Source organism: Trachypithecus francoisi, unplaced genomic scaffold (genome assembly GCF_009764315.1).
Source record: "Trachypithecus francoisi isolate TF-2019V2 unplaced genomic scaffold, Tfra_2.0 Lachesis_group4, whole genome shotgun sequence".
Taxonomy (NCBI): Eukaryota; Metazoa; Chordata; class Mammalia; order Primates; family Cercopithecidae; genus Trachypithecus; species Trachypithecus francoisi.
In genome coordinates this window covers 149,656,385-149,681,206 of record NW_022681469.1, presented here as the reverse complement: position 1 = coordinate 149,681,206, position 24,822 = coordinate 149,656,385, and the positions used below count along the sequence as shown (strand labels likewise).

Genomic DNA, 24,822 nt, shown 5'->3' with positions numbered 1-24,822 from the left:
TCCACAACCCAGGTGTTTAAAAGCAAAAGGAACCCAAATACTTCACGAAGGAAGATGTGATGCTTTCTTATTTTATTTTGACCTTTTTACTACATTAGAAAGAACATATTTCTTTATTTCTTGGCCATCTTTGTGTGTGTGTGTGTGTGTGTGTGTGTGTGTGTGACAGAAAGAGAGAGAGAGAAAGAGAGAGGGAGAAGGAGAGGCTGCTCATGTTCTGGGTCAGGTTTTTATTAAGAGATTCATCTCTTTCTTAGTCTTTTAAAGATGACTTCAGGGAGTGATATAGCAAGGACATTAACCCTCTTCATGGCAATCAGACATTGCACAATATTTTCCTGGTAGCCATTAACATATTTTACATCAAAGTTTTCTTTTATGATGTCAGATTTTGGCTTTTCTTCAACTTGATATTATAAAATATTCATCTTTACTTTATGTTTCCTTCTGGCACTTACATATATTTTAAATATTATATGTATTTAATATGCATTTAGAATTTATATTACATGGAGTAGGTGATGGATTTATTTTAATTTTCTTTCAAGTAAACTCACTCATTCTAACTTCTAATGCCCAACTTCAACATAAACATAAAAGCTGGGCACACTGAAATTTTTCTGAATCTTAGACATCTTGTCCATAAAATACTTAAACCATCTCATGAGATTTTTGTTTTTTTTGGTGAAGACTAAATGAGACCCATCCTGAGCAGGAATGTGTAGCCATAAAGCACCAGTCAAGAGAGGGGCTTTGTTTACCGCAGGAGCCTGGCAGCAGTCCCAACTTGCCTCTAGATGGGAAGAAGGGAATTTCAGGTATCAGGTCGATGGTGAATTTGCACTCTCCAATGCGACTAACCCAACCTACCTAGTTCTTTTTAAAAAACTCTTTATAGTTCTCTCACTGTGATATTTTCACCCCTAATAGTTAAGTCATTCCAGACAACTTATTGAACAATGAAGTATTCCCTTATTGGCTTGAAATGTCAGCTCTTTATGGACTTTTAATTTTGCTAGGCTTATTCTTATTTGTCTTGTTTTTATGTTTATTCTTAAAGCAATGCTATATTGGCCTATAGTTCAAAGCCCTGTAGTATTTGAGTCTTTTTACTGCACGAGCCCACCCATCATTCCCCTTTCCAGCACTTTCTTTGTGGGTCTTTCCCATAGCTGTTGTACAGAACATGGAGGCCTGCTATTGTGGGCTGCCTGACCTGATCCATGGCAAACACTGGCCCCATAACTGTTCCAGGTTCATTAAAAAAATGTGCACAATTTAACCTCCCCATTGTCCACCAGACAGCTGAAGAAATGCTAACCTTGATCTCATAATACGAAATGTTGCAATGTAAAATAAAGTTTTCAGTTTCTTGCAAACATAGTAGGTATCGGGATGGGTATCTGGTGGAATAATATATCTATAAAACAAAAAGCCTCAACACTCATGTTCACAGCAGCATTATTCAAACAGTCAAAAGATGGAAACAACTCCAGTGTCTGTAGATGGGTGAATGGACGAACAAAATGTAGTGTCAACATACAATGGAATGTTATTTGGCCATGAAGAGGAAGGACATTCTTAACACATGCTACAACATGGATGAAACTTCGGGACATTTTGCTAGGTGAAATAAGCCAGACACAAAAGGACAGATACTACATGATTCCACCTGTATGAGAGCCCCAGAGCAGTCAAATTCACAGAGACATCAAGTGGACTATTGCCTGCCAGGGCCAGAGGCTGGGAAGGAAGGGAGAGCAGGGAGTTACTGTCTAATGGGTAGAGTTTCAGCTTTGCAAGATGAAAGAGTTCTGTGTGTGGATAGTGGTGATGGCCACACACCAATGTGGATGTGTAATGCCACTGACATTATAACTTACAATGGTTAAGATGGAAAATCTTGTATTATGGGCATTTCATCACAATCTATCTATAAAATAAAAAATAAAACAAATATGCAAAAATCTAAAGTCCTCTAGTTGATGATTTTGAAGATTCATGTCAGATCTCTCTCTCTCTTTTTTTTTTTTTTTTGAGGGCAGAAAATAAACAGGCATCCACTGCACAGTTGTGGAGAAACAGAGAAGCAGGAAATGGTGATCACTTCTTATTCTAAAGAACAGAAAGGCCGGGCGATCAGGAATAGGCAAAGCCCAGGGGAGCTGGGTGAGTGTGAGGTTGCGTCTCAGAGTTCCCCATCAGCGCTGGCCTCAGCCAGGGCGCCACCCTGACCTGGCCCTGATTTCCTGCCAGGCTTCCCCACAGGCTGCCTCACTGGTGAATGGGACAGGGACCAGGCCACCAGCATTCAAGGAAACATGGACAGACTTCCTCCCCATGGGCAGTGCCCAGCTGTGTGTGTGACTCCATGTGGCAGTGTTTACGCCCTCAGCTGGGGGTGGATTCAGCCCTGGTGCTTCAGGAGGGCCGGGGAGCCTCTGGAGACTCAGCAGCATGCAGGAGTCTGGCCAGTCTCAGCAGGACAGGCTGGGAGAGGCCCTGGTGCTGCTCGCCCTGTGAACAGCAGCTCTTCTCGGGACACAAGTGCTGTCCCTGCAGGGGATCTGCCTCAGGTGGCCTGCACTGCCAACCAGCTGGGCTGCCACCCACCACAAAAAAACCATGTCTACGTCTGTGGTAAATACATGCTCTTCTAGTAGTCAGATATTTTGCTTACTTTTTGTTTCTGATTAATGTGACTTACTAAACATGGCTTCTCTCCCCCACCCCAGTGCTGTAGAGCTCCCCCGCATAGGAACTGGAGGCAGAGATAGTGTGCATGTGATACTTACAGCTGCCCAGGTGGTTCTGGAAGTCCATCGACATGTTGCTGAGAAAGTCGCTGCTGACTATGTCCCGCCACTGGATGCTCTCCACGTTGCACAGGGCAGGGTTGTTGCTGAACCGCACGGCGCCATGCAGGATTTCTGTGGGAGAATGGAACTGCTGTGAGCACCCTTTCCAGCTCCTTTAAATTCCCATGAAGGTTGTACGTGCTCTTCACATTTATGTTCTGCTAAAGAGATGCCATGGTGCAAACAAGAGTCCTGCGATTAGCCCAGTGAACTTCCTGGGGGACAGCCAGATAAAATTGTTAATGATAGTGCCATGGAGAAGCTAGGGTTTTCTCTGAATTGGGCTTTGAGCAATGATTAGAAATTTAGAAATATGGGGAGGAAGGAAGAGAATAGTTTAGTCAGTGGTCACAGCATAAATGATATGCATGTGGTAAGTTGGGGGTCCTGAGGGACTGATCGGTTGGACTGGAATGGTCACATGATGTAGGGGGTAGGCAGGGCAGGGAGGCAGGTCCCGAGCACTACAGTCCTGGATGCCAGGTGAGGGGTCAGCCTCCACCTTGCATGCCCAGGCGGAGCTTTTCATTAGAGAAAAGGGTGTGAGAGTGACACGAAGCAAGAAGAAGCTGAATGTATGACAGAGACAGATAGACTCCAGGGATGCACAGGGCGTTGGAACTGTACAGCTGTTTCCAAGTAAGAACTAAGAAGATGTGGAAAGGTCAGGGATGAATACATTCAAGCCTTTACAAAGTGGGAGTATTCCATTGATGACATTAAACATGAACATTGACAGAATGACATATGTGTACAAAACCCTGTGCAAGTGCTGTGGGTGCCGCAAGGATGAATTAGACCCACTGGCTTCGATCTGGGAGCTGACAGGCTTGGGGACAGATATGTCACACACTCTAACCACCTTATGCCCAGGGAGACCCTGACACACAGCGAGGCTGGGTACCTCGCTGGCTGATTTATAAGCACTATCTTCATTCATTCTCACAATGGTGCAATGACCATCTGTGATTTTAACAGAGAGAAAATCGACCTTTGATACATGAAGCAACGCCCAGCGCCCCAGGCAGGGAATGGGCGTGTGTGTGTGTGTGTGTGTGTGTGTGTGTATAGTACCAATGTGGGAAAGGAGGGATTCACCCCTGGAGGCTGCTAGGAAAAAGAGCTTTCCCAGGAGGGGACAGGCACACATCTTAGAGGAGTGTGGAAGTGAGGGCTGAAGGCTTCCTGCAGACAGGAGACGCAGTGCAGGGAAACAGTGGAACAGGTGAACGGCTTCTTCAGTGGATGTGCAGAAGCAAGGAACCGAGGAGGAAGCCTGGGGTCATGAGGGCTGAATCGTGGTGCTTTGTTTATCAGGTTGGAGACAACAGCAGAACCATCCGTGAAAACACTCATGAGAAAGCCGTGCACAGGTGGATGGAACTCAGGAGAGGGCAGGGCTGGAAACACCAACAGGGCTGTCCAGGCTGCTGTGGCAGCTTGGACAACAGACCAAGGAACTGAGAGAGAGCAGGGGGTGGGGTGGGGAGAACACAGAGGGAGAGTCAGAGCGGGCCTTCAGCACACCCCAGGCAGTGACTGCCAGAGGAGGGCCAGCACAGGTGAGGGAGGCTGCAGGAGCCACTTCCGGGTGGCTTAGCGGAGGAGGTAGGCACCCAGGTGTAACGGAGGCTCACCCTACGGCAGGCACTAGGTTAGCTATTAATGATATCACATTAACTAATCTGTATCTATACAATCCCAGCCTTGATTTAAAAAGCAATTATACGGAGGAAGTGGAAGGAGCTGCTGAGACCTTTTCCTACAGTCACTTAATTTTCTGCACCACCTAGGAAGTACGTCACCATTATTTTAGCAGCTATGCCATCCACATTTTTGAAGATGAAGAAACAGAGACACGGAGGGATTGGAGAATGTGCTCCGGAGCCTTCTGGCTGCTGAGGGATGGGGCCGGGCAGGAACCCAGAGGGTCTGGCTCTGAGGTCCAGGCACCGGCACAGGCTGCCTCCCTCCGAGACAGCGTGTGAGGCGCACTGTAGGAACCTGTGTACCAGGCCATCTCACAGGAAGCAGGCACAGCACAAGCATGTGCGCGGCTGCTCTGAGAAGCAGGGGGTGTGGGGGAATCACACAATTTTATAGGTGGTGAACCGAGGACCCACGCCTGGAGGTGCTGGCTTGGGTCCCAGAGCTGCACTCCTGTTGGGCTCCTGTCACTTCCGATATGACTCCCTCTGCTGGGCACCCCTTTCATCACACCCTTTTCCTACCAGCACTGCCTCCCTGTCAGAATTGCATGGCACAGGAGGGGTGTTGAGAACCCTGGGGCAGAGACTGGTGGCCATAGCTGGCTTCTCCATTCACTAGCTGGGGGCCTCAAGGGAGTTACTTGACTGCCATTTATTTATTTGTGAAATGGCAGAGCACAGCCAGTCCCTGGCTTACCATGATTTAACATAGATTTTCGACTTTGCCATGGTGTGAAGGCAATACACATTCAGTTAGCCCTCAAATCCGACCTAATGACGCCTTCACCCTTGGCGGGGTCCAGCCAGATAGGATCCCATCGTAAGTCAAGGAGCATTTGTACAATGCCTACTTTGAAGAAAGGTTGTGAGCGTTAAATGAAGTCACCGATTTAACATTCCTGGCCCCAAACCTACTGCCCAGTGAGGCACAATCACTGCTGTCTCCAGTTTTTAAAAATCAACTTCCCTCTCTTCTATCATCCTTCATTGTTTCCTCTCACAGGAGCCTCATGTGTCCTACTCAAAAAATTCAAAGTTCCAGAACACCTCATTCTCTGTCCTTAACTTACACATGGTTTTCTGTGTAGCAGTGCGACTCTCGAAACTGTCCTCAATGTGAGTTGATTTTTACTGCATGTATGTCTTTTATCCTTGAGGTCCAGGTAAAAAGACTGGCAGTTTATTCACTGTCTATGCACATAGATTCACGATTCCTGCCCAGCTTGTCTGCTCATACTCTCTTTTACTCAGAATCTTTACAATTTCTTACTATCTCTCCGTATTTTTTCATGTCCATGGAAACACTGGTACCCCGCTTAAATCTTCCCATTCCAGTATCTGCCATCTTCTCAGTAACTTCCCCTGCAGTATCTTACACACAGCTGGCACTCAGTGCACATGTACTGGATAAAAATAAAAGTCTTCTCCAAGGTAGAATTGAGTGACAAGCTCACTGGGAGCCGTCGGAACTGCTCTCTGCATTTATAGACCCCCAGCCTTGGCATCCCAGCCTCTCACCCTGTAAGTTTCTCATGGGCAGCTCCTTCAGTCCGGTTTTATTTGCATCATAGTTAGATAAGACTGCTAAGGCATAGGAATTTTCATAGTACATGTTTCCTCTGATGATCTGCAGGTTTTCCAAAGGAATCCGCTCCACAGTGTTGAGGGCGATGAGGACATAACCAGCCACCTCCTGGATGGTCTAAGAAGAGAAAACATAAATGCGTGATTTCTCTTTTGAGGACTCAAGAACTCAAGGTCTAAAATGGGTCCAGGGAGCCCTAGGACACTCAGTTGAACCCTAACGCCCACGAGTGCTCAACAAATGTAAAACAGGTAGATGACTGCAGTCATGGACACAGGAGGAAGCATTTCCACGATTTGCAACAATCCCTGCACGTTAGCCTTTGACGCCTGTGATAACGAGCAGTAAGCATTGTTCTGGAACGCTGTGCTCTCATGCCGCATGGGGTTCAACACTCTCCAGTGAAAATGGAAATTAAAAAGAATTACTTTGTATCTGTTTTGCATTATTTCTTATTTAAAAAGGAAAGGAGAAAGAAAAACAGAAGGCGAAGTAAATCTCATCCAAAGTTCAATGAAACTCTGAAGCCTTCAGAGCTGGCTCCTATGGGGTCATTAGCACCTATTGTGAAGTAATAATTCTGTGACCAGCTGGGTGAAACTCTTGGTAGCTTGATATCAGCTCTGGTAGGAGTATTTACACTAAGGAAACAGGCAAATGGTGCAAAGCAGGGCTTTTAAAAAGAGTTTTTAAGAGCTAGTATGGCAACACACCATGACTGAGGCAATGGTCAGGGATAAACATCTGTGTCTACGATGACAGTGGAACTCCAGATTAGCCTGTTTCTCTTTGATATTCTTTTCTAGCTATTACTTGACACTAGCTGGTAAAATGGCTTTCTCTTAAAACTCTCATTTGGAGCTCTGTAAGACTTGTCATTGCCACAGCAAAATTAAACACACTTCAAGTGGAATTCTGCCCAGGGCTTTCTCCACTTAGATTTTCTCCAATTTTATTTGTGTAGGAAAATCAAAGTCACCAACCTTTAAGAAGGAAAGATCGTAATTCCTCTGCACATAGGTAATTTCCAAATTCCCAAGGACCACCTCACAGTTATTGAACATCCTCTGGAGGCTGAGAAAATGATCTTCAAAAGTGCCCAACTGCGTGAGTTTGTTACTCGTGCCTTGGCAAACTGGAATAAAAAGAAAGATATCACATGAAATACTGAGAAATGCAGAAAAACTAAAATAAAACAATCCCTCAACGTCTAGGTAATAAGGCTAGCAGTTTCTTCACTCCCTCCACACAGAGACTCGCCCATTCCTGCCCAAGTCATCTGGTCACAAAGCTTACTAACTTTGTGAGCTTTAGTGACTGATAATACAAATTCTCACTGACAGATACAGCAAAGCAAATGTGATAAAAGATCTTTATATAAGGTGCAATTCATAGTAAGCGATGAAATTGTCCTATAATGCATGAAATTGCATTAAAATGCCAAAATAAAAAAAGTTGAAATTTAAAGGCATGGGCGGTAGATGAAAATTCTATGAAAATCTCTAAGACAAGATTAACCTGTAAGAGCTCTAGTAGGCAAAAAATAAATTTCACAACGTATTTCACTAATATAACTGCAGAGTTGAGTTAATGACTATATAATGAACTTTTTACTTCACAAAAATATAGTATGTCACATTGTTATGTGTGCAAAGAATGTCTACAAACATAGCATACACTGGGCAGTAGTGTACACAACATTGTACACCTAAAATCAGTGAAAAACATGTAAATTAAAAACCTAACTGGTTGGAGATTAAAAATATTATTCAAATGAATGCATCAAAGAATAAATCAAAGGTCTAATGTAGAATATTCAGAAAATAACAAACATCAAAATACAACATTTAAAAACACCCTCAGCTAGTGAGAAACCCACACATCCCTGTGTTCGTCCACACTCCGTGTTGATCCACCCAGCACAGGCGGAGGTGCAGTTACTTCCCTCACCACCAACACGCAGTCCTGTATGCTTGAGTCCTTATGGTTTCAAGGCATCAAACTTAATCCAAGAAAAAAGTTTTAAATTAAGGGACAAAGTTGGACCATATAAATTGAAGTGGTTATCCATTTTTAAAAGCAAAGGAGAGGATTATAATAAAGTTGTATTTACAGAACTAGCTCTTTGAAAGGCATGTTTAGGCAAGCATAACAAACAGAGTCTTGGGGCTTTTGAGGAGGAGAGTGTGTAAAGCGACTATAATTTGAACCCAAATTATCTTAAGAGTGAAGAAATATGGCCTCTGGCTTTGGATGTTGGATTGAGCCCTGGCCAGGTTCTTCCTCGTCTGCAAAGGCGCTCCTGCAATCACAGTAACCAGGTGGTAGAGCACAAACCATGGCCAAAATCAATACACTGGCACTTTCTTCAATGCTTTTTACATGTGCATTTCTATTTTATAGGCTTCTTTGTTCCCTCCCCATGGGAATGATTCTAAAGAGTATCATCGGACTGTCTGCCCTTGCAATGAGCCATGGAAATGAGCACATGTTCAGACAGCCATAACCAACCCAAAGCACTTACACAAACATTAAATATGAAGCAATCTTCACATCCTCTTTAACTCTGTGGGGATTTCCCTGTTCTTCCCTTATGTGTTCTCATTCAATTTCAGTGATAACGATAACTTTCACATGGGAACCATGACAGTTGACAAGATGGAGTCCCTCTCTCCTATCTCCAGGGGCAGAATTATTCCATCATTTTTCCAACCATAACTCTGGATTGACCCAGCATCTCTGGTCTGCTTTTCCCCAGGAGTATGGGGGAAATGAGTTTGTTCTGAATGCAACCTCAAGTTGAAACAATTGTATGGTTGTCTGTTACACATGCAGATAGGGCTAAACTGATTTCCCAATTCTAAAGTCCTTAAAAGATGTCAACACTGATGTAGGTACACGGTTGTGACAATAACACATGGCCTTTCGGTTAGCACACCTTGGAATAAAAGCTGCTTTCCCAGCTGACAGACTATGGCCTCTAACTCTCATTCCAACTAGACTGGCTGTGGTCCAGGTAGCCGTAAGTGTTGGTTGGGCCCCTCATGCCAAACAGGTGAATGGGGTCAACTAGAACCTAGGGCTGGAACACGTTGCAGAAGAGTTTCTTCAGGATGCAGACGGATGAAAACAGGCAGCTGCTTTCATTTTAAATAATCAAGGACATCAGCTTGCAAGTTTCTCTCAGTTGAACCAAAGAATTTTTATTATTAAATCAAAGAGTAAGTAACTTGTGTCAGTAAAGGAAAAATGCCATTTAAGATTAATCTATTACAGAAAACAATATTTTTAAAAAACCTGTACTTGTGCTTCTATTCATTTATTCAAAAAGTCCTAAATGAGCCCCAAATAACCCCCCAAAAGCCCCTTCAGGGCTTATTTAGCACTTTTTGAATAAATGAATAAAAGCACAAGTATTAGAAGCACTTCATTATCAATGAAGATAATGACCCTTCATTGTCTACAATTAGCATGAGTAACTTTTATATTCAGAAAAAGATCCTGTATTTGGGAGACAGTAACAACATTACATATTCTTGATGTAAATCTTAATTCACAAAACATTTTGGGAAGCAACTGGACAATTTGTTTAAACAAGCAAGTATGCCTAAATTCTACATCATGATGATTCCACTTTGGGAGACTTATTCTGAGGAAACAGACCTTATGCAGAATGTTGTTCATTAATTTTGTTAATAATGGAAAAAACTGCAAAGAAACTTAAGTGCCCAATTACTCAACATGTTTATTCTTGAGAATAAGAAGGCAGTTGACATACTATTTGATTCAATATAAGGCATGTCAATCTTGAATACTATCCTGGGTTAATAACTAAAGTATCAAAAGAAAACATATAAGGTTGTTTCTTCTGAGGCTTTCCCTTGTCAAATACCCAAAAGGAGACAGCAGCATTTAAGTGAAATCTAGGATGAGGATCAGAATGACTTGGTCTAGGTTTTCTAATTAAAACAAGGTATGATCTTGGTTCCATCCTTATACCAAATATCTCATGTTAGAAATATAAAGCAATGAGAAAATTTAATGTGAGACCACTTGTATGAGTAAATTACTTAAAAATTACAGTAACAAATTAGGTAGATTTAAGACAAAACTGCAAAGAGCAAGAGGTTTTTAATTAATCTAAGATAAGGTTTTTGTTTAGCCACTTCCTCATTGTGTGAACTTGAAGTACCTCTCCAAGCTCTCTGTGTCATGCTTTCCTCAAATATGAAAATGGTGACAATAACATTGACTTCTGCTGTGGTTTGAATGTGTTTTCCAAAGTGCATTTATTGGAAACTTAATCACCAATGCAACAGTGTTGAGAGGTGGAACCTTTAAGAGGTATTATAATTAGGTCATGAGAGCTGTGCCCTAAGGAATGGATTAATGCCATTATTGTAAGAGTGGGTTAGCTATCATGGGAGTGGGTCCTTGATAAAAGGAGGAGTTAAACCCCCTTTTTCTCTTCCCCACCACCTCACATGCATGCTCTCTTGACCTTCCACCATAGATTGACACAGAATGAAGGCCCTCACCAGCTGCCAAGCAGATGCCAATGCCATGCCCTTGGACTTCCCAGCCACTAGAACCATGGCCCAAATACATTTATTTTCTTTATAAATTACCCAGTCTGTGATATTGGTATAGCAACATAAAATTAACTAAGACAACGTCCCAGAAATGTTTTGAAGATTGAATAAATATATAAGCTTTTGACTTTCTTTTATTAAAGTTAACTATTGAGAATGCAACAGCAGCATAACATAACATGCATCTGGACCCATGTTAGGGGATGTCAGCCACTCTATATTGTCTTAAGTTATTGTCTAAACTGAGATGTTTGGATCTGCATATGGACTTACTCAAATGTTGGCCATTAAACACAGTTACTTTATAGAATATTTATCAAATCAGAAAAGAAAGAAGAAAGAAAAAGGAATACATTGTACTTTAAGAATTACATAAAAATATTTATTTAAGACTAGGTATTTTAGTAGTTTATTCAAAGAACGAGTTAATATTAATTTAAGTCTATACATTTGAAAATCACATAATTAAAAGTGTTTGTATCAAGTTCCATACAAAATGCTAGTGGTTTGCCCTACCCCTTGCAAATCTGAAGACAAATTCTACTGCATCAAGAGCAGCAGGCCCTATGACTTAGGTCTTCAAGAAAGTAACTTTTTGTCCTAAAATTTTATTTTGAAGATTTATAAATGTATAGAAAAGCTGAAAGAATTGTACTGCACACATCCTTATGTTAGCATTTTACTACATTCACCTTATCACATATCTATTTATCTGTCTGTCAGATGTGGTCCTCTAGTCTGCTTTTGGATGCATTTTAAAGTAGAGATATCATTATACTTCATATTGGCATATCACTAACCAGAGTTCGATATTAGTTTTCAGTCATCACTGTTGTTTTTAAGGTAACATCCACAAACTGTGAGAGGATTAATCTTAAGTGTAGCATTTAATGAGCTTTAACGAATGCACATGCTGGAGTAATCTGAATTCCTGTCATGATCGAAACAGTTAACTGTCATCCCTAATGCCTCTCCCAGTCGATCCTGCCCCCACACACCAGAGGCAACCGCTGTCCTGATCCATTTTCACTACAGAATAGCTTTGCTTGCTTTAGGACATAGATGGACTCACACCACACTGTCTTCTTGAGCAAGGCTTATGTCACAGCACAGTAGTTTTGAGGTTCATCTCTGTTGTTGTGCTCCACTTGGCTGTCAGGGGCTGGTTCAGGAAAGTGGATATAGGAAGTTATCTGTGCATTCTCTTTGGACATCTAGGGCAGGCCAGTGGTCTCATTATTATTTTTCTTAAGAAAATCCTCACTTTATTTTAACTGAAAAGAAAAGCAGTCTTCCTCCTTTAAGTTTTTAAATGTCTCTGGTTTTGTGGGGTAGGCCCTGTGGCCTTCCTCTGCTATTATGGGGGTGTATACCTTTCTGCCTACAAGCCTGGGCAAATCTATATTATTTATTAAGACACAGTATTAGAACAAGTTTCTCCAGATTTGCCCAAATCCACCTAGACACTTAGAATTGTCTAAGCAAAACTATAATTGTTTTAACTTGTTTTCTCAGCTATGCATTAATGGCTGCTGAGGTAGGAGCTGGGCTCTTGTCAGTCTCTCCCTTTGACCTCCAAGTTGTCTCTGCTTCCATCCCCAGCCCAGATCTTCGCATCTTTGCTTCCTTTGCATCTTCGAGGTACGAGGTACGCTTAAAGGCCTACTCCCTAGAAAAGCCTGTTCTGCAACTACATTAGCTTAAGTACTCACCATTACATTCTGTCACATTATCCTGCATTCTCTGCTCCCTAGCAGTGATCACTACTTATTATTAAGTAGGGAAACAATAATAATCATGAAATTATTATTTGCCTATGAATTTGTTATCCATCTTTCCCTACCAGATATACAGATGGTCCTCAATTTACTACAGGGTTATGTCCTCATAAACCCACCCTAAATCGAAAACAGCCATCGAAAATGGCATTTTGTAGACATGAAAGAATTGAAAAACACAAAACACAATATCCCCAAAATGCTGGTGACACAGTCCACTGTATAGAATCAGCTGTTTAGCCTCTTGGTTGCACGGCTGACTGGGAGCTCTGGCTCTCGGCCATTGTCTGGCATCGCAAGAAAGTAACATATCAGACATCAATTCACCCGAGAAAAGATAAAAAATTTAACATTAGAAGTATAGTTTCCATTGAATGTGCATTGCTTTCACACCATTGTAAAGTCAAAAAATCGTAAGTCCAACTGTAGTAAGCTGGGGAGTGACTGTACGGATGTGTGTGTGTGTGTGTACACATATGTGTATATATAGATAGCTTATTGGACCTACTGATATGAAATGCAAACACACATGTTGCATTTGTATATTTGTTGTGAAAGCAATGGATGGCCATGTGACCAAAGTCTTGGATGACTTATCCTGGGTTTCTCTGCCTTTCTGGTTTCCATGTGCCTGACCAGAGGAGGAGGTGGTCTGTATGGGAAGAGTGACAGTTCTTGCCACTTTCTGGTTGGTCATTATAAAATATTTCTAGCTTAGTCACATATTTAATTAGGCTTTAAAGGCCAGAGGATTTTTTTTCCTGCTTTCTTGCTGAAAGATTTAACAAAATCTCAAATAAGGTAGATGGATAGTTCATTTATAGGATGAACTTAAAATATATAAGGAAAAGATACTCAGTGAGTTTGCCAGAGGTTTCATTGAATCAGTATTGGTCATTTCTTTTGCTATACTAAAAATCTAAAAATGAACATGTATACACATCTCAAATGTGCTCAAATGCACAGAAGCATGACAAGAGGAAGACACACCATGTTTTTAACAATGACCTTTTCTGAATGGTAAATTTCGGAGTGTTTTTCTTATTTACTCTTCATAGTTTTTGTGTTTTTAAAATTTTCCAAGCTGACCATGTATTACTTTATGCTAAAAAATTACCAAAAAGAAAATTTTAAAAATCTGTAAAAAGTTTACAAAAATCAGTGTTAAAGAAGGCTAAAGAAGAATATCTTAAAAAATACAGTCCTTAAAAATTGAGAAATAATCATGTACATCTATGAAGACACTCAATGTACCACATAAAAACAATTTTATAAATTGACTATAGAACAAGACTGGTCTATGAAATTGATTTAACCCGTACAATAGTTTGTAATAATGGAAACTAGAAAACCTACAGTTGTGAGTCATAATGAAGTAATTGATTAAACAAAAGTAAATATACTGTTTTATTTAAATTTTCATTGTGGGTTTAATCAAAACTTTTGTGGGATGGAAAAAGTCATAATTTTGAAGACAATTTTTATTCATTTAACAAATTTTATGTTTTTTCCTCAGTTCCTTATTTTACCCTATTTTATTTCACAACTAATAAATGGTTCTTAGCTGATAGGCATCTGAAGATACCTGTCAAACTGAGTTTGAATCTATATGGGAACTTGAAAATGCACATGTGATATTCAAAAAGTCCTTTTGAATTTCTGACAATCTGCCACGTACATTATAATATGCCTTCTGGACTAAACATGCCAAGCTGTGGCATGCCCAACACAGCTGCAAACTAACGTGTCTCTAATTAAGTTAACAAGCAGAAGACTTGAAAATAACATCTCTTCATTTTGAGTTAGAGAGCAGAATATCCAAACTGCTGGACTTTCAACCCCATGATTCTCCTTCTAGCCATTAAAAGAATCCCAAACCAAGCTTGTGATTTGTGAAATATATACTAAGTAGAGTGAGAATACATTTGTAGATTGTCCCACCCTCTTGGGAGTTCACTGATGCTTGTGATCACAGGAAGGCCAGTTCATGAGGGACTATGGAATATGCTTCCAGTGACATCATCAAACTTCTACTGTGTGAAGATTGTGATGGTACCATTACGGGATGATCTCCAGCCAGTTACCTCAACACGCTAGGTCTCAGTGCTCAGTGTACTCTGATTAACATGGGATCAGTTCTGTGAATTTCACAGGGCAGTTGTAAGCAGCACTGAGATTATGGACATGAAAGGGCCTCAGAAATCACAGATCTCTCTAAATATGAAGCATGACACTGAGGCTTCACATGGCAGCAACTATTGCAATCTATTTCTGCCTACGTGTCTTCAGTGATACCTGTTTTACCTCCATTGGTTTTTAAACTAATAATCTTAAATCACATTCCGTTTTTTATGGACAACTGAATGGCTAGTAAATCAGAAATGAATTTGACCTGTTATTGGACTATAAGAAACAAAATTTGGCTAAAAAAGATTTCAGAAAGCAATACCCATTGATCTGTTATGTATTCAATACAATAAATTCATATTAAGTCCCTACTGTGTGCCTGGCAGCACTCTTTGCCCTGGCAGGCAGTTTCTCAGAACGTTTCCATTTTACACACAAGGACACACAGGGAACAAGGCTCCTGGACGGAGGAAAGCAGATGATTTACCTGGAACTGAACCTGCATGTGGATGGGGTGGGCCTCACTGTGTCCTGAATCCTGGAACTGGACCTACATGTGACTGGGGTGGGTCTCGCTGAGTCCTGAGTCCTGGAACTGCACCCGTGTGTGGCTGGGGTGGGCCTCACTGAATCCTGAGTCCTGAAACTGGACCTGGATGTGGCTCGGGTGGGCCTCACTGTGTCCTGAATCCTGGAACTGGACCTGCATGTGGCTGGGGTGGGCCTTGCTGAGTCCTGAGTCCTGGAACTGGATCTTTGCGTGGCTGGGATGGGCCTTGCTGAGTCCTGACTCCTGAGCAGGGGACATTGGAGAAAGGACAGGATGCTGGCTTGGATTCAAAATCCCTCTGTGTGAGAGGTTAGATAGCGGTGAGTGTGCTGGGCCTGGCTTCCCTTCCTAGACAGAGCGTGAGTAAGCACCTCCTCTTGGGCCAGCATTCCGCTTGTCTAATCTCTGCGCTGGGACTTTTGCTTACTCATGTTCAGGGGCTCTCTCTCTACACACGGGCATACTTTTGAAGTGAATAATACCACTTCCCCTCCAAAAGTCTGTGGGCCAGGCCGGCACTTGCACCCTGCACCTCCCCTGTGTCCAGGGCATCTGCTTTGCTGCTTGAGAGCTGTGTGCCTCCTCCAGTGGTGCCTCAGGCCTGCAAGGGAAGGGCAGTGCAGAGCCAGGGCAGCAGGAGCCCCAGCAGAGCAGGCCTCTCCCTTCCCAGCTCGCTGGGGAGCCAACAGCACCACAGAACCTGGGGTAGGACAGAATGGGGTAGTGTGGGCGTGGGGACGATGGGGACTGCATGATTATCACCGAAGGTGAGCTCAGAGACATCTGGTAGAAGGTAGGGGGAGATACAGAATTCCTAAATGGGGTTGGCCTCAAAGACCACTGCTGGAAAATTGGCTTCAAAACCCAGCCAGCTGACTTCAGGAAGCCAGCTCTTTGTTCAAACTCAAGACTGCCCTGTGCTACCTCCCTTCCCCTCTGACTTCACGCTCCTCTTTTTTACTGGAGAGCTGGTGAGCACCAGGCAGTAGAAAGGTGCCAAGGGTTGCTGGGGGCTGCGGACTGCACAGCCCAGCCCAGCCTCCACCGCCCCAGCAAGCTCACTGGGCAACTCACTCTTTCTTCCTCAGCTTTGCATGAGACAGCTCAGTGCTGCCTGCCAGGGTGCAACTCTTGTCTTCCTAGACAGGCCCTCACAACGGAAGGCATCCCAGCAAGATGTTGTGCAGGTAAAGAGAGGCAGGGCTTCCGGGAGTTCACCTCGCTGGGCGCAGTCCCACCCAGTCCACATACCTTCTCTCCTCTATCTTCTATTCAGCTCAGGCCTGTGACTCACTCCTTGATGACAAAGCCTGAGTAATATTTCCCATATGGAGCTGTTTATTTGCTGGTTGAACTGTCGCTCTAGAAGTCATGTGAATACTGAGCATGGCTGAGAAGCTCTGTGGCCAGGTGGAGTCAGCCACAGAGGTTGCACGATGACCCTTTGGCCAGGCTCACTCCACCCTGCTCTGAGATCCACATCAGGCACCAGAAGTTGCTTGTTCTTTTGTTCATTAATTCAACTACAACATATCTAGTAAAGTAGTGTGAAGGCAGCTGCTAAGGATGAATCAGAAGTACTCACTGCCCTGAAGGAATATGTGAGTCCTTTGGGAAGGCAACTTTACACATGAAACAGTCACAGGACATCTCAGAGCCATGTAGTGTAGAGATGTGCTAAAGGAACGCATGTCAGAAAGAGAAGTCACTCAGCTCGAGATCTGGGACGGAAGCACCAGTATTCCTCATTACCAAGCAAATGAAAACATAATACTTCACATTCAGATTAGAAGAATACATTGTCTACAAGTGCCAAGTGTTGGGTTTGGTAACTTCACCATATATAAAATACATAGTTCCACCATTTACCACTAAAAATAAAGTTTCTTCCATTTCTTTTTTTTAATGCCTTCCCCTTCTCTGGATCATTGCCCAAATTAGAATTGGGGGGTACGAGTTATTATCCTTCCTGGTTTGTTTATAGTTATCTGTAAGAATCACATCTTCATTCATTCTTCTTATAGACAAAAATCCTGAAACAGATGTGTAATTTGCAAGGAAATAAAAGATATCTGACTCAAAAATTGGGACTGGAAATTCTTTTTGCAAATGCTTCTCTGCAGAGAGATTTTGTTTGGCTTCCATGGGGAGGTGCATATCCACCCATAGCCCAAGATGGTTTAACTGTTCTTTTAAAATTTTTCTTCAATTTTTACCCATGTTTTTAAAAAAATCAATCTCTACTGCAGAATTGCGATTTAAAGCCATCTCTATAAACATACACACATTTACATTGGTTTACCCATGAACATTAGGAAAAAAGCACAAAAGCCTCTCTTTAAAAAAAAAAAAAAAAGACAACCAAAAATCTAAAGAAAAGAATAATCACTAAGATACCAGGAGAAGGCCAGTACACCAGTGTGCTTTTTTTTGTTTTGTTTTGTTTTTTTTTTTCTGAAAGCAAAGATGCTCCCTGCACTTGTCCCTTTGACCTCTGCAGCACTGGCCACAGAATGTCCACGTCTAGCTGCTCTGCTGTTCCACGACAGCTGTTAGCCTGGGAGGCTATGCTATGTGAATGCCTCTGAATGCTGACAGCACGAAGGGTCAGCAGCAGGGACCTCAGGGCATGCTGGGACACCCAAGGGCCTCTGAACTCTTCCCCTGAGGGTCAAACATGGAACTCTCAGTACTGACAGGAGCAGGACAGCCGGTGAATTGAATTGCTGGGGGGCAGAGGGCGCTCGGTGCCTCTGGGGTAGCATGGGGAGAAGCAGCTTCGGGAGGGAGTGTCTGAGGGGCTCAAGCCACTCCGCTTGTGGTTTCCAAGCCGACCCTAAGGTCTAAGCTCCCATGGTGCTGCTTCAGACTGGAGGTGTTCCCTGAGTCATTGTGATCCTGTCCTCTTTACTGTGGGGAACAGATGAGAAGCAGTAAAAGGAAGAAAAATAATCTTCCTAAAAAATTACTGGCTCAATTTTGCCAATGAGCAGTCCACTGCTTGCTTTTTTCTTTTTTTTTTTTTTTTTTTTTTTTTTTTTTGTTTTTTTGAGACGGAGTCTCGCTCTGCCGCCCAGGCTGGAGTGCAGTGGCCGGATCTCAGCTCACTGCAAGCTCCGCCTCCCGGGTTCATGCCATTCTCCTGCCTCAGCCTCCCGAGTAGCTGGGACTACAGGCGCCCGCCACATCGCCCGGCTAGTTTTTTGTATTTTTTTTAGTAGAGACGGGGTTTCACCATGTTAGCGAGGATGGTCTCGATCTCCTGACCTCGTGATCCGCCCGTCTCGGCCTCCCAAAGTGCTGGGATTACAGGCTTGAGCCACCGCGCCCGGCCTGCTTTTTTCAAGTTATAGAAACATGTCATGTTGTCAGCAGAACTACGGAGCCAGTAGCTCATATTCACATCATAAGGTATTTGAAGAGCAAAAAAAAAAAAAAAAAAAAAGAAAGTGGAAAGCCAGCCCCCGCCGCCAGTTTTGCGGACAGAACCACAGGCAGCTGCACTGTTACTAGCGCATGTCAGTGGGCACTGGGTTCAGTGGAGTCCACAGTTTGGAACCCTGGTGCCACCCCTATGAAAGCCACATCTTAATCATGTTGGGTCTGTTTTCTTCATTTGTAAAACAAGGACTCATGTACCTGTGACTCCTGGGAGGGGAGTGAGAGGGGAGAGAGTCCCTGGTCAAAGCGCCTGGCCCCTTAGTCAGACTTGAGTCTGCATGAGACTGGAGGGGTCACACAGGAGGAATACTATCCCTCTCTCCAAGCACTCAGAGGTCGCCGGCCTGCCTTCCTGCTCTCACGTTGGGACCTCACCACGGAGCGGGGCAGCTGGTGCTAACCACAGCTGAGCGGCCTGCCTGGACACAGGGATGCGTCTGCGGCTTGAAAGGAAGGCAGCTGGCCCTGTGTCTAGCAGGGATCCTGTGCCGGGCACGTACAGCTGAGAATTCCCTTCAGGGAAGCCAGCGTGCTCTCAGAACAGTCTCCACCCCACCCCTGTTCTTTGTCATTTAGAAAAGGGGTCTCACCTGACCCTCTGTGGTGGTTTTGTAAGTGTGGTTGGATTTGTATGCTGTGTGTGTGTGGGTTTTCATTTAATGCTTGTTTTTATTTATTTATTTATTTATTTATTTATTTTTTTTTTTTAGTAGAGACGGGGTTTCACCGTGTTAGCCAGAATGGTCTCGATCTCCTGACCTCGTGATCCACCCGCCTCGGCCTCCCAAAGTGCTGGGATTACAGGCTTGAGCCACTGCGCCCGGCCTAATGCTTGTTTTAAAATGAACTATCTTCTCACCTCCTTCTTAACTGAAGTCCTCCTTTTAAGTTTCATTTTAAAGTGGGTGAGGGGATGTAGCAGTGTGAAGACAGACCTTGTTCCGGGGGAGGGCGTGAAGCTTTCCCTTTCCCTGGCTACCCTGTAATCCCAAACTCATTCCTGGGGTCGTTGGCGAGGAAAAACTGACTAAAAAATCACTAACGACTACCAAGTTAACTCAGGAGAAGCCCCAGCCAAGTTTCTGCCATAGAAGAATCTTAATTTTGGCTCAGGACATTCTCACAATAGGGCAGTACTCCTGTTTCTAGAATATATTAGCCCTTCCATGAGGAGAGCTACTAATTAACAGACCAGTTCCTGCATGTAGGCACTTGATGTTAGACAGCTCCCCTGCCTGAAAAAATGAGTGAGTCGGGAATGCTATCCTGAGCTGGCTCTTTACTGCCCCAGGCCTGAGACTAGAGAAGAGAAAGCCTGAAACGGCGCTTGCCATGTCTCAGAGAAGGGCTCAGCAAACCTCCTCTGAATACAACCAGAGAGTAAATGTTTTCAGCTTCACCCATCATACGGTCTCTGTCCCAATTATTCAACTCTGCTGGGATAGTGTGAACACAGTCGCAGACCGTAAGCAAATACATACAGTCATGCTCCAATAAAACTTTATTTGCAAAAACAGGCAGCAGGTTGGGCGTGACCCACAGGTTGTGCTTTGCCAGTCCCTGTTTTAGGGAAAGGCCTAGCAGGAGGTCAGGGAATACATGATGAGGAGCCCCTTCATCCTATACTTTCTAGAAGACAGACCTGGTTGGAGTGATTCATTTTCCCCCCAGGCCAAACTCCAAAAGGATTTTCTTAGTGCTAAGCTCTTCCTATTTCATCATCAGCTAAATAAAGGAATTGAAGTAAGATACGAGGTCCTGAAACCCGAGAGGGAAATGCAGGGGCTGGGGATTGTTATTTGTGTGTATTTGTGTGCAGGGCAGTGTTGCAGCTCCGTTCTGGGCACAATTTACTTCTAGATTGGGATGATCACCCCTACCCCTGCCACTCCCACTGAGCATCCCTGCCTTCCCATACTCTACCAAAATGGTTGTCCACTCCTCCTGGACCATTCTGAGTGACTAGGAGTGTGTGAAGAAGCAGTCTACTCTTGTTATTGACAACCCTATTACATAATTGTTCCTTATGTTGAGCTGAAACCAGTCCCTTGATAATTTCCTTTGGCTTATCACAGATGCAATGTATTGCTTCTCTACCTTACAGTCCTGTAGATATTTTAAGACAATAATTGTTTCTCATCACGTTTCTCACCCCAGTGCTTTCCTGCAGATTCCCCGCCTCCACAGTCCTCCTGGGAATTCCACGTGTGTGGCCTCCCAGCACAACTACATCCTCTGCAAAGGCCTCCCCAGCCAGATCTGCTTCTTGGCTTCTGTAGTCCCCACGGCTTTCTCTCATGTATGAGCGCTCGCTCACACTTGAGTGCTGAAAGCATTCTATTATTTCACAGCACATTTTGTCCTTTAAAGAGATAATATATCATCTGAGAACAGCACAAACTTTTGTTTTCTTTAGCTTATTATTTTGAAAAATTAGCAAGCAATAAAAAGATAAATAAAAATTGTTGAATTACTAGAATGCAAGCAAGAACATCATATATAAGTTTTCAACAGACATGATTCCCTTTTCTGTACAGTGTAATAATGAATACGGCAGTTGAGTAATGAAAATGGAATCTGTATTCTATCTATTAATAGTAGGGCTGACGGTAAATTGCTCTCAAGTTTGGATGAGGAAGTATTTTTCCTTGCTTTGGTCTCCCCTAGGTTTTACTTTCCTATCACATCCTACTAGCTTAATAAAATTATATTTGCTATATATAGAATCTTGTAGAAAACCCATTTTCCAATTGAATATATTTGATATTTAACTAGAGTGATGTTTTCCAAAAACATGGAGTCTGCTAGAATACTAGATAAGAAAATATATCATTGCCATGCTTTGCTTCATTATTAATTACTATGCAAGAGAATACACACAAATAACTTACACGGGTGAGTCATAGAACACGCTTCATATATTCTTTAAAACATTCCTACTTTCAACTTTTCTCTTAGGTTTTCTTTTGCTTATGGAAAACCTTTTGTGATTCTCTTCTTTCATTAAACTTTCTTAAATAGCTTTCATATTTAAGGGCAATGTCTAAGGTGAAGGTGCTCCGCCATGACAGTAATTTTAGACCAAATAATATTTCAGTGGATTTCTTTAACTCTTAGTGATAAACTATTTGAATTTCTCCTCCTTGGGGACAATTAGAAATGAACTGCAAGGGGACATGTCAGCTGCTTTGATCAGCAGAAGTGTCTTTCAAATGCAGGCATCGTTGGGTGGTCTAGGAGACTCATGGTAATGAAGCAAGAAAAGGAGTGGAGCAACAGGGCTGGGGCCAAGTCCCTGGGTCCAGAAAACCACTATGAATGAATGCTGCTTGCACCCATTATAGGTCTAAGCATCCATCCAGGCTCAACCGCTCACTCCAGGAGGATGGGAAGCCTTCGTTTTGGTTCCTGTGCCAACTCTGGCTTCTCTGGCTGCTCCATTCAATCTGACAGAACATGTTGATGGAGCTAAGGTCATTACTGACTCCTGCAATGCCCTGACCATGTGAAGTGGCTTCCAGTGGCCTTTCCTGGGGCTGAGAGCAGGGCCTGGTGAAATGGACATATTATAAGAAGTCTGTAATCTGTAATCTGAAGCAAGCTTTTGTTTTTCTTTTTAAGTTGACTGCTTGGTTATTGAGGCCAGGAACCAGAGAAGGGAAAAACTGGAAGTGTGTACTTGTGTCTCAACTGATTCATCCTGAAGCTGTTTATTCTGGCCCACTGTCAAGTCTTTATAAGGGGGGTGTTGGTGGCAGAAAGGATTGGTCCTAAAGGCTATATGAGTGCCTTCTACTCAGCTAATTTCTGTGCTGTTGAACAGCCATTCAAAGCGTATTATTTTTCCTTGAAGCTGAGAAAGTTTCTATACAAGCATTCCTTTGAAAGTGCAATTAACTTTTATAACAATTTGTGTTTTAGTTTAAGAATTGCAGATGTTGTGTGGGTGGTGGGGGTGAGGGGGTGGGAAGGAGAGGATGAAGGAGTAAGGATATAGATGCCTCCCACTTGGAAAATGTGGTAACACTTCCTTTCATGGAAAAAACGCATCAATTTTTAGAATTACTAAAACATTTAGATGGTTGATGAAACAACTGAGAAGGCCGTGGTGTTTGGTTTGGGGGAGGTTGGACTGGATCATCTCCCAGCTTCCTCTCCTTCCTAATGAGACCCAGATCTTTGTGACAGGATTATCTGGAATTGTGATTTTATGCTTGGAAACAGTCCAAAGGTTGGGTAGCAGAGCCCGGCCACTCATCAAAAATGCTAGCTCAATTTGCAAAAGAAATACAAAACCCAAAATGTCACATCATCATCGGGATGTAACTATTGATGTGTGCGGGTCAGAGGAGCTCTTATTAGCTAGACCGTACATCAGTTTTCACTAGGGAATGTTTTCACCATTAGAAATATACTTTCATGGGCCCCAAGTCTATTCCTTATTATTTAGTGTTAGTTTGAGGTTAAATTGGGGGTGTTTGGGTTTCACTGAATGTTTGTGGCTATTTCATACTATGGTATGATCCTTAGTAAACTTTCTACCTCAAAATCCACACTACGTTTTGTATAATGAATATCTCACTTATCCCCTGACAAACAAAATAACATTTATAAAATGCTTTATAGTTTGCATTTGCTAATAATCTAGAGTTTCTAATTCATGTATACCCAGTACTTAAACTATTAACAGAAATCAACCTAATAAGGAAACTATTGAGATTCAATCCCACTAGAATTAAATCCCTTTGTATATGTGTGACTTCTATGAAAGTAGCTAATCAAAGGCAGTGCAGGAACATCTCTCTCCCCGTCACTGGTGTGTGGGGATGAGGTGTGCAGTGGGGCCACCTGGCATGGTCTTTGAATGCATGGGTCCCAGCTTCACATGCCTGCGTTTGCACCCAGCTCTGCCAACACTAGTGGGGTCCCCTTGGGCAAATGACTTATCTTTACTAGCTTCACTGTCCTTGTCTGTTAAATGGGAGTAGAAGAATGCCTCCCTCATGGTCTGTTGCAAGGATTAAATTGTTAATATTTGCACAACACCCAGAAGAGCGTCTAGGTCATGTAAGTGGTTGCTGTTGTCATCATCCTTTTAGGATTAGTGTGTGCAAAAATGAGCAGTCCTGGGACATGGCATTGACTGGAACCAATGCTGTTCCTGCCCTCAGGAAGCTTATCATCCAGTGGGGAGACAGACATTCACCAAATCATCACAGCATCACAACTGTGATTATGCCATGGGGATGATCTAAGAGTGCAGAAACCTGACCTGGTCTGAGAGGTTCTGGAGGGGTTCCTTGAGGAAGCAGTTCAGCTGGGCTTCTAAGGACAAGCAGGGCCCCGCCACATGTGGGGAAGAGTTGGGGGAAGGGGACCTTCCTGGCAGGGCAGGAGGAGAGGGATTGTGAAAGGCTGCCTGACTGGACAGAGCCTAGCAGAGATTAAGCTGAGAGTGTGAGGGGAAGGAGGAGAGAGAGGTTCCTGCTGCAAGGCTTGTAAGGACTTTAGATTTCATTTGAAAGGCACTGAGAAGCCACTGACAGATTTCAAACAAGGAGGAACATGTGCAGATGTATGTTTTTAAGAATACCTCTGCGTTTTGGAGGGGGTCCTAGATGGCACCCAGAAGTGGGCATGTCTGTGAAAGCACAATGCGAGGGGCCCTGTAGTGCTGGAGTTGCTCTGGACTTCGCCTGGGTCAGTGTCTCATCCTGGCTGTGACGCTGCAAGATGTCTCTGTGGGGGAAAGCTGGTACGCTGGATTTCTCTGCATCATTTCTTATAGCTAGTATGTGTGAATCTATACTTTTCTCAAAACAGACAGCTTACTTACATAACTTCTTGAGATGTACAAGCTGTAGGACAGAGCTCTTGCAAAGAAATATCATCCTTAGGTATGTATTAGCTTTATGGGAGGAGCTGGCACCCCAAAGCTGGAGCACCCAGTGCTGTTGGAAATGAGCCTGGCTTCTGGCAGTGCCCTGGTGACAGGTGACTCTTTTTCTCTAACTGAGATAAATGGAGTTAGCCACAATAGCTTGTAATTTTCAAATAGTATGATTTCTTTTCTTATAAAGATAGAAGCCATTACTTTTTAAAGCATGTGGTTTCAATGGTGCATACTCGACTTATGACTAAGAATCAGTTTTCTCAATCCCATGTTGCACCTTTTAGTATTA

General features: G+C 43.1%; 1 protein-coding gene across 1 annotated transcript in view; it reads right to left on the bottom strand.

Moving 5' to 3' along the window:
- EGFR (epidermal growth factor receptor) overlaps positions 1–24,822 on the bottom strand; it is a 193,752-nt gene that overhangs the window by 61,577 nt on the left and 107,353 nt on the right. Inside the window, exons 2-4 of the mRNA XM_033194501.1 lie at positions 7,136–7,287; positions 6,086–6,269; positions 2,796–2,930 (exon numbers count right to left, since the gene is read on the bottom strand). Coding sequence (XP_033050392.1) covers positions 2,796–2,930; positions 6,086–6,269; positions 7,136–7,287 — 471 coding nt within the window. The remainder of the gene's footprint in view (positions 1–2,795; positions 2,931–6,085; positions 6,270–7,135; positions 7,288–24,822) is intronic.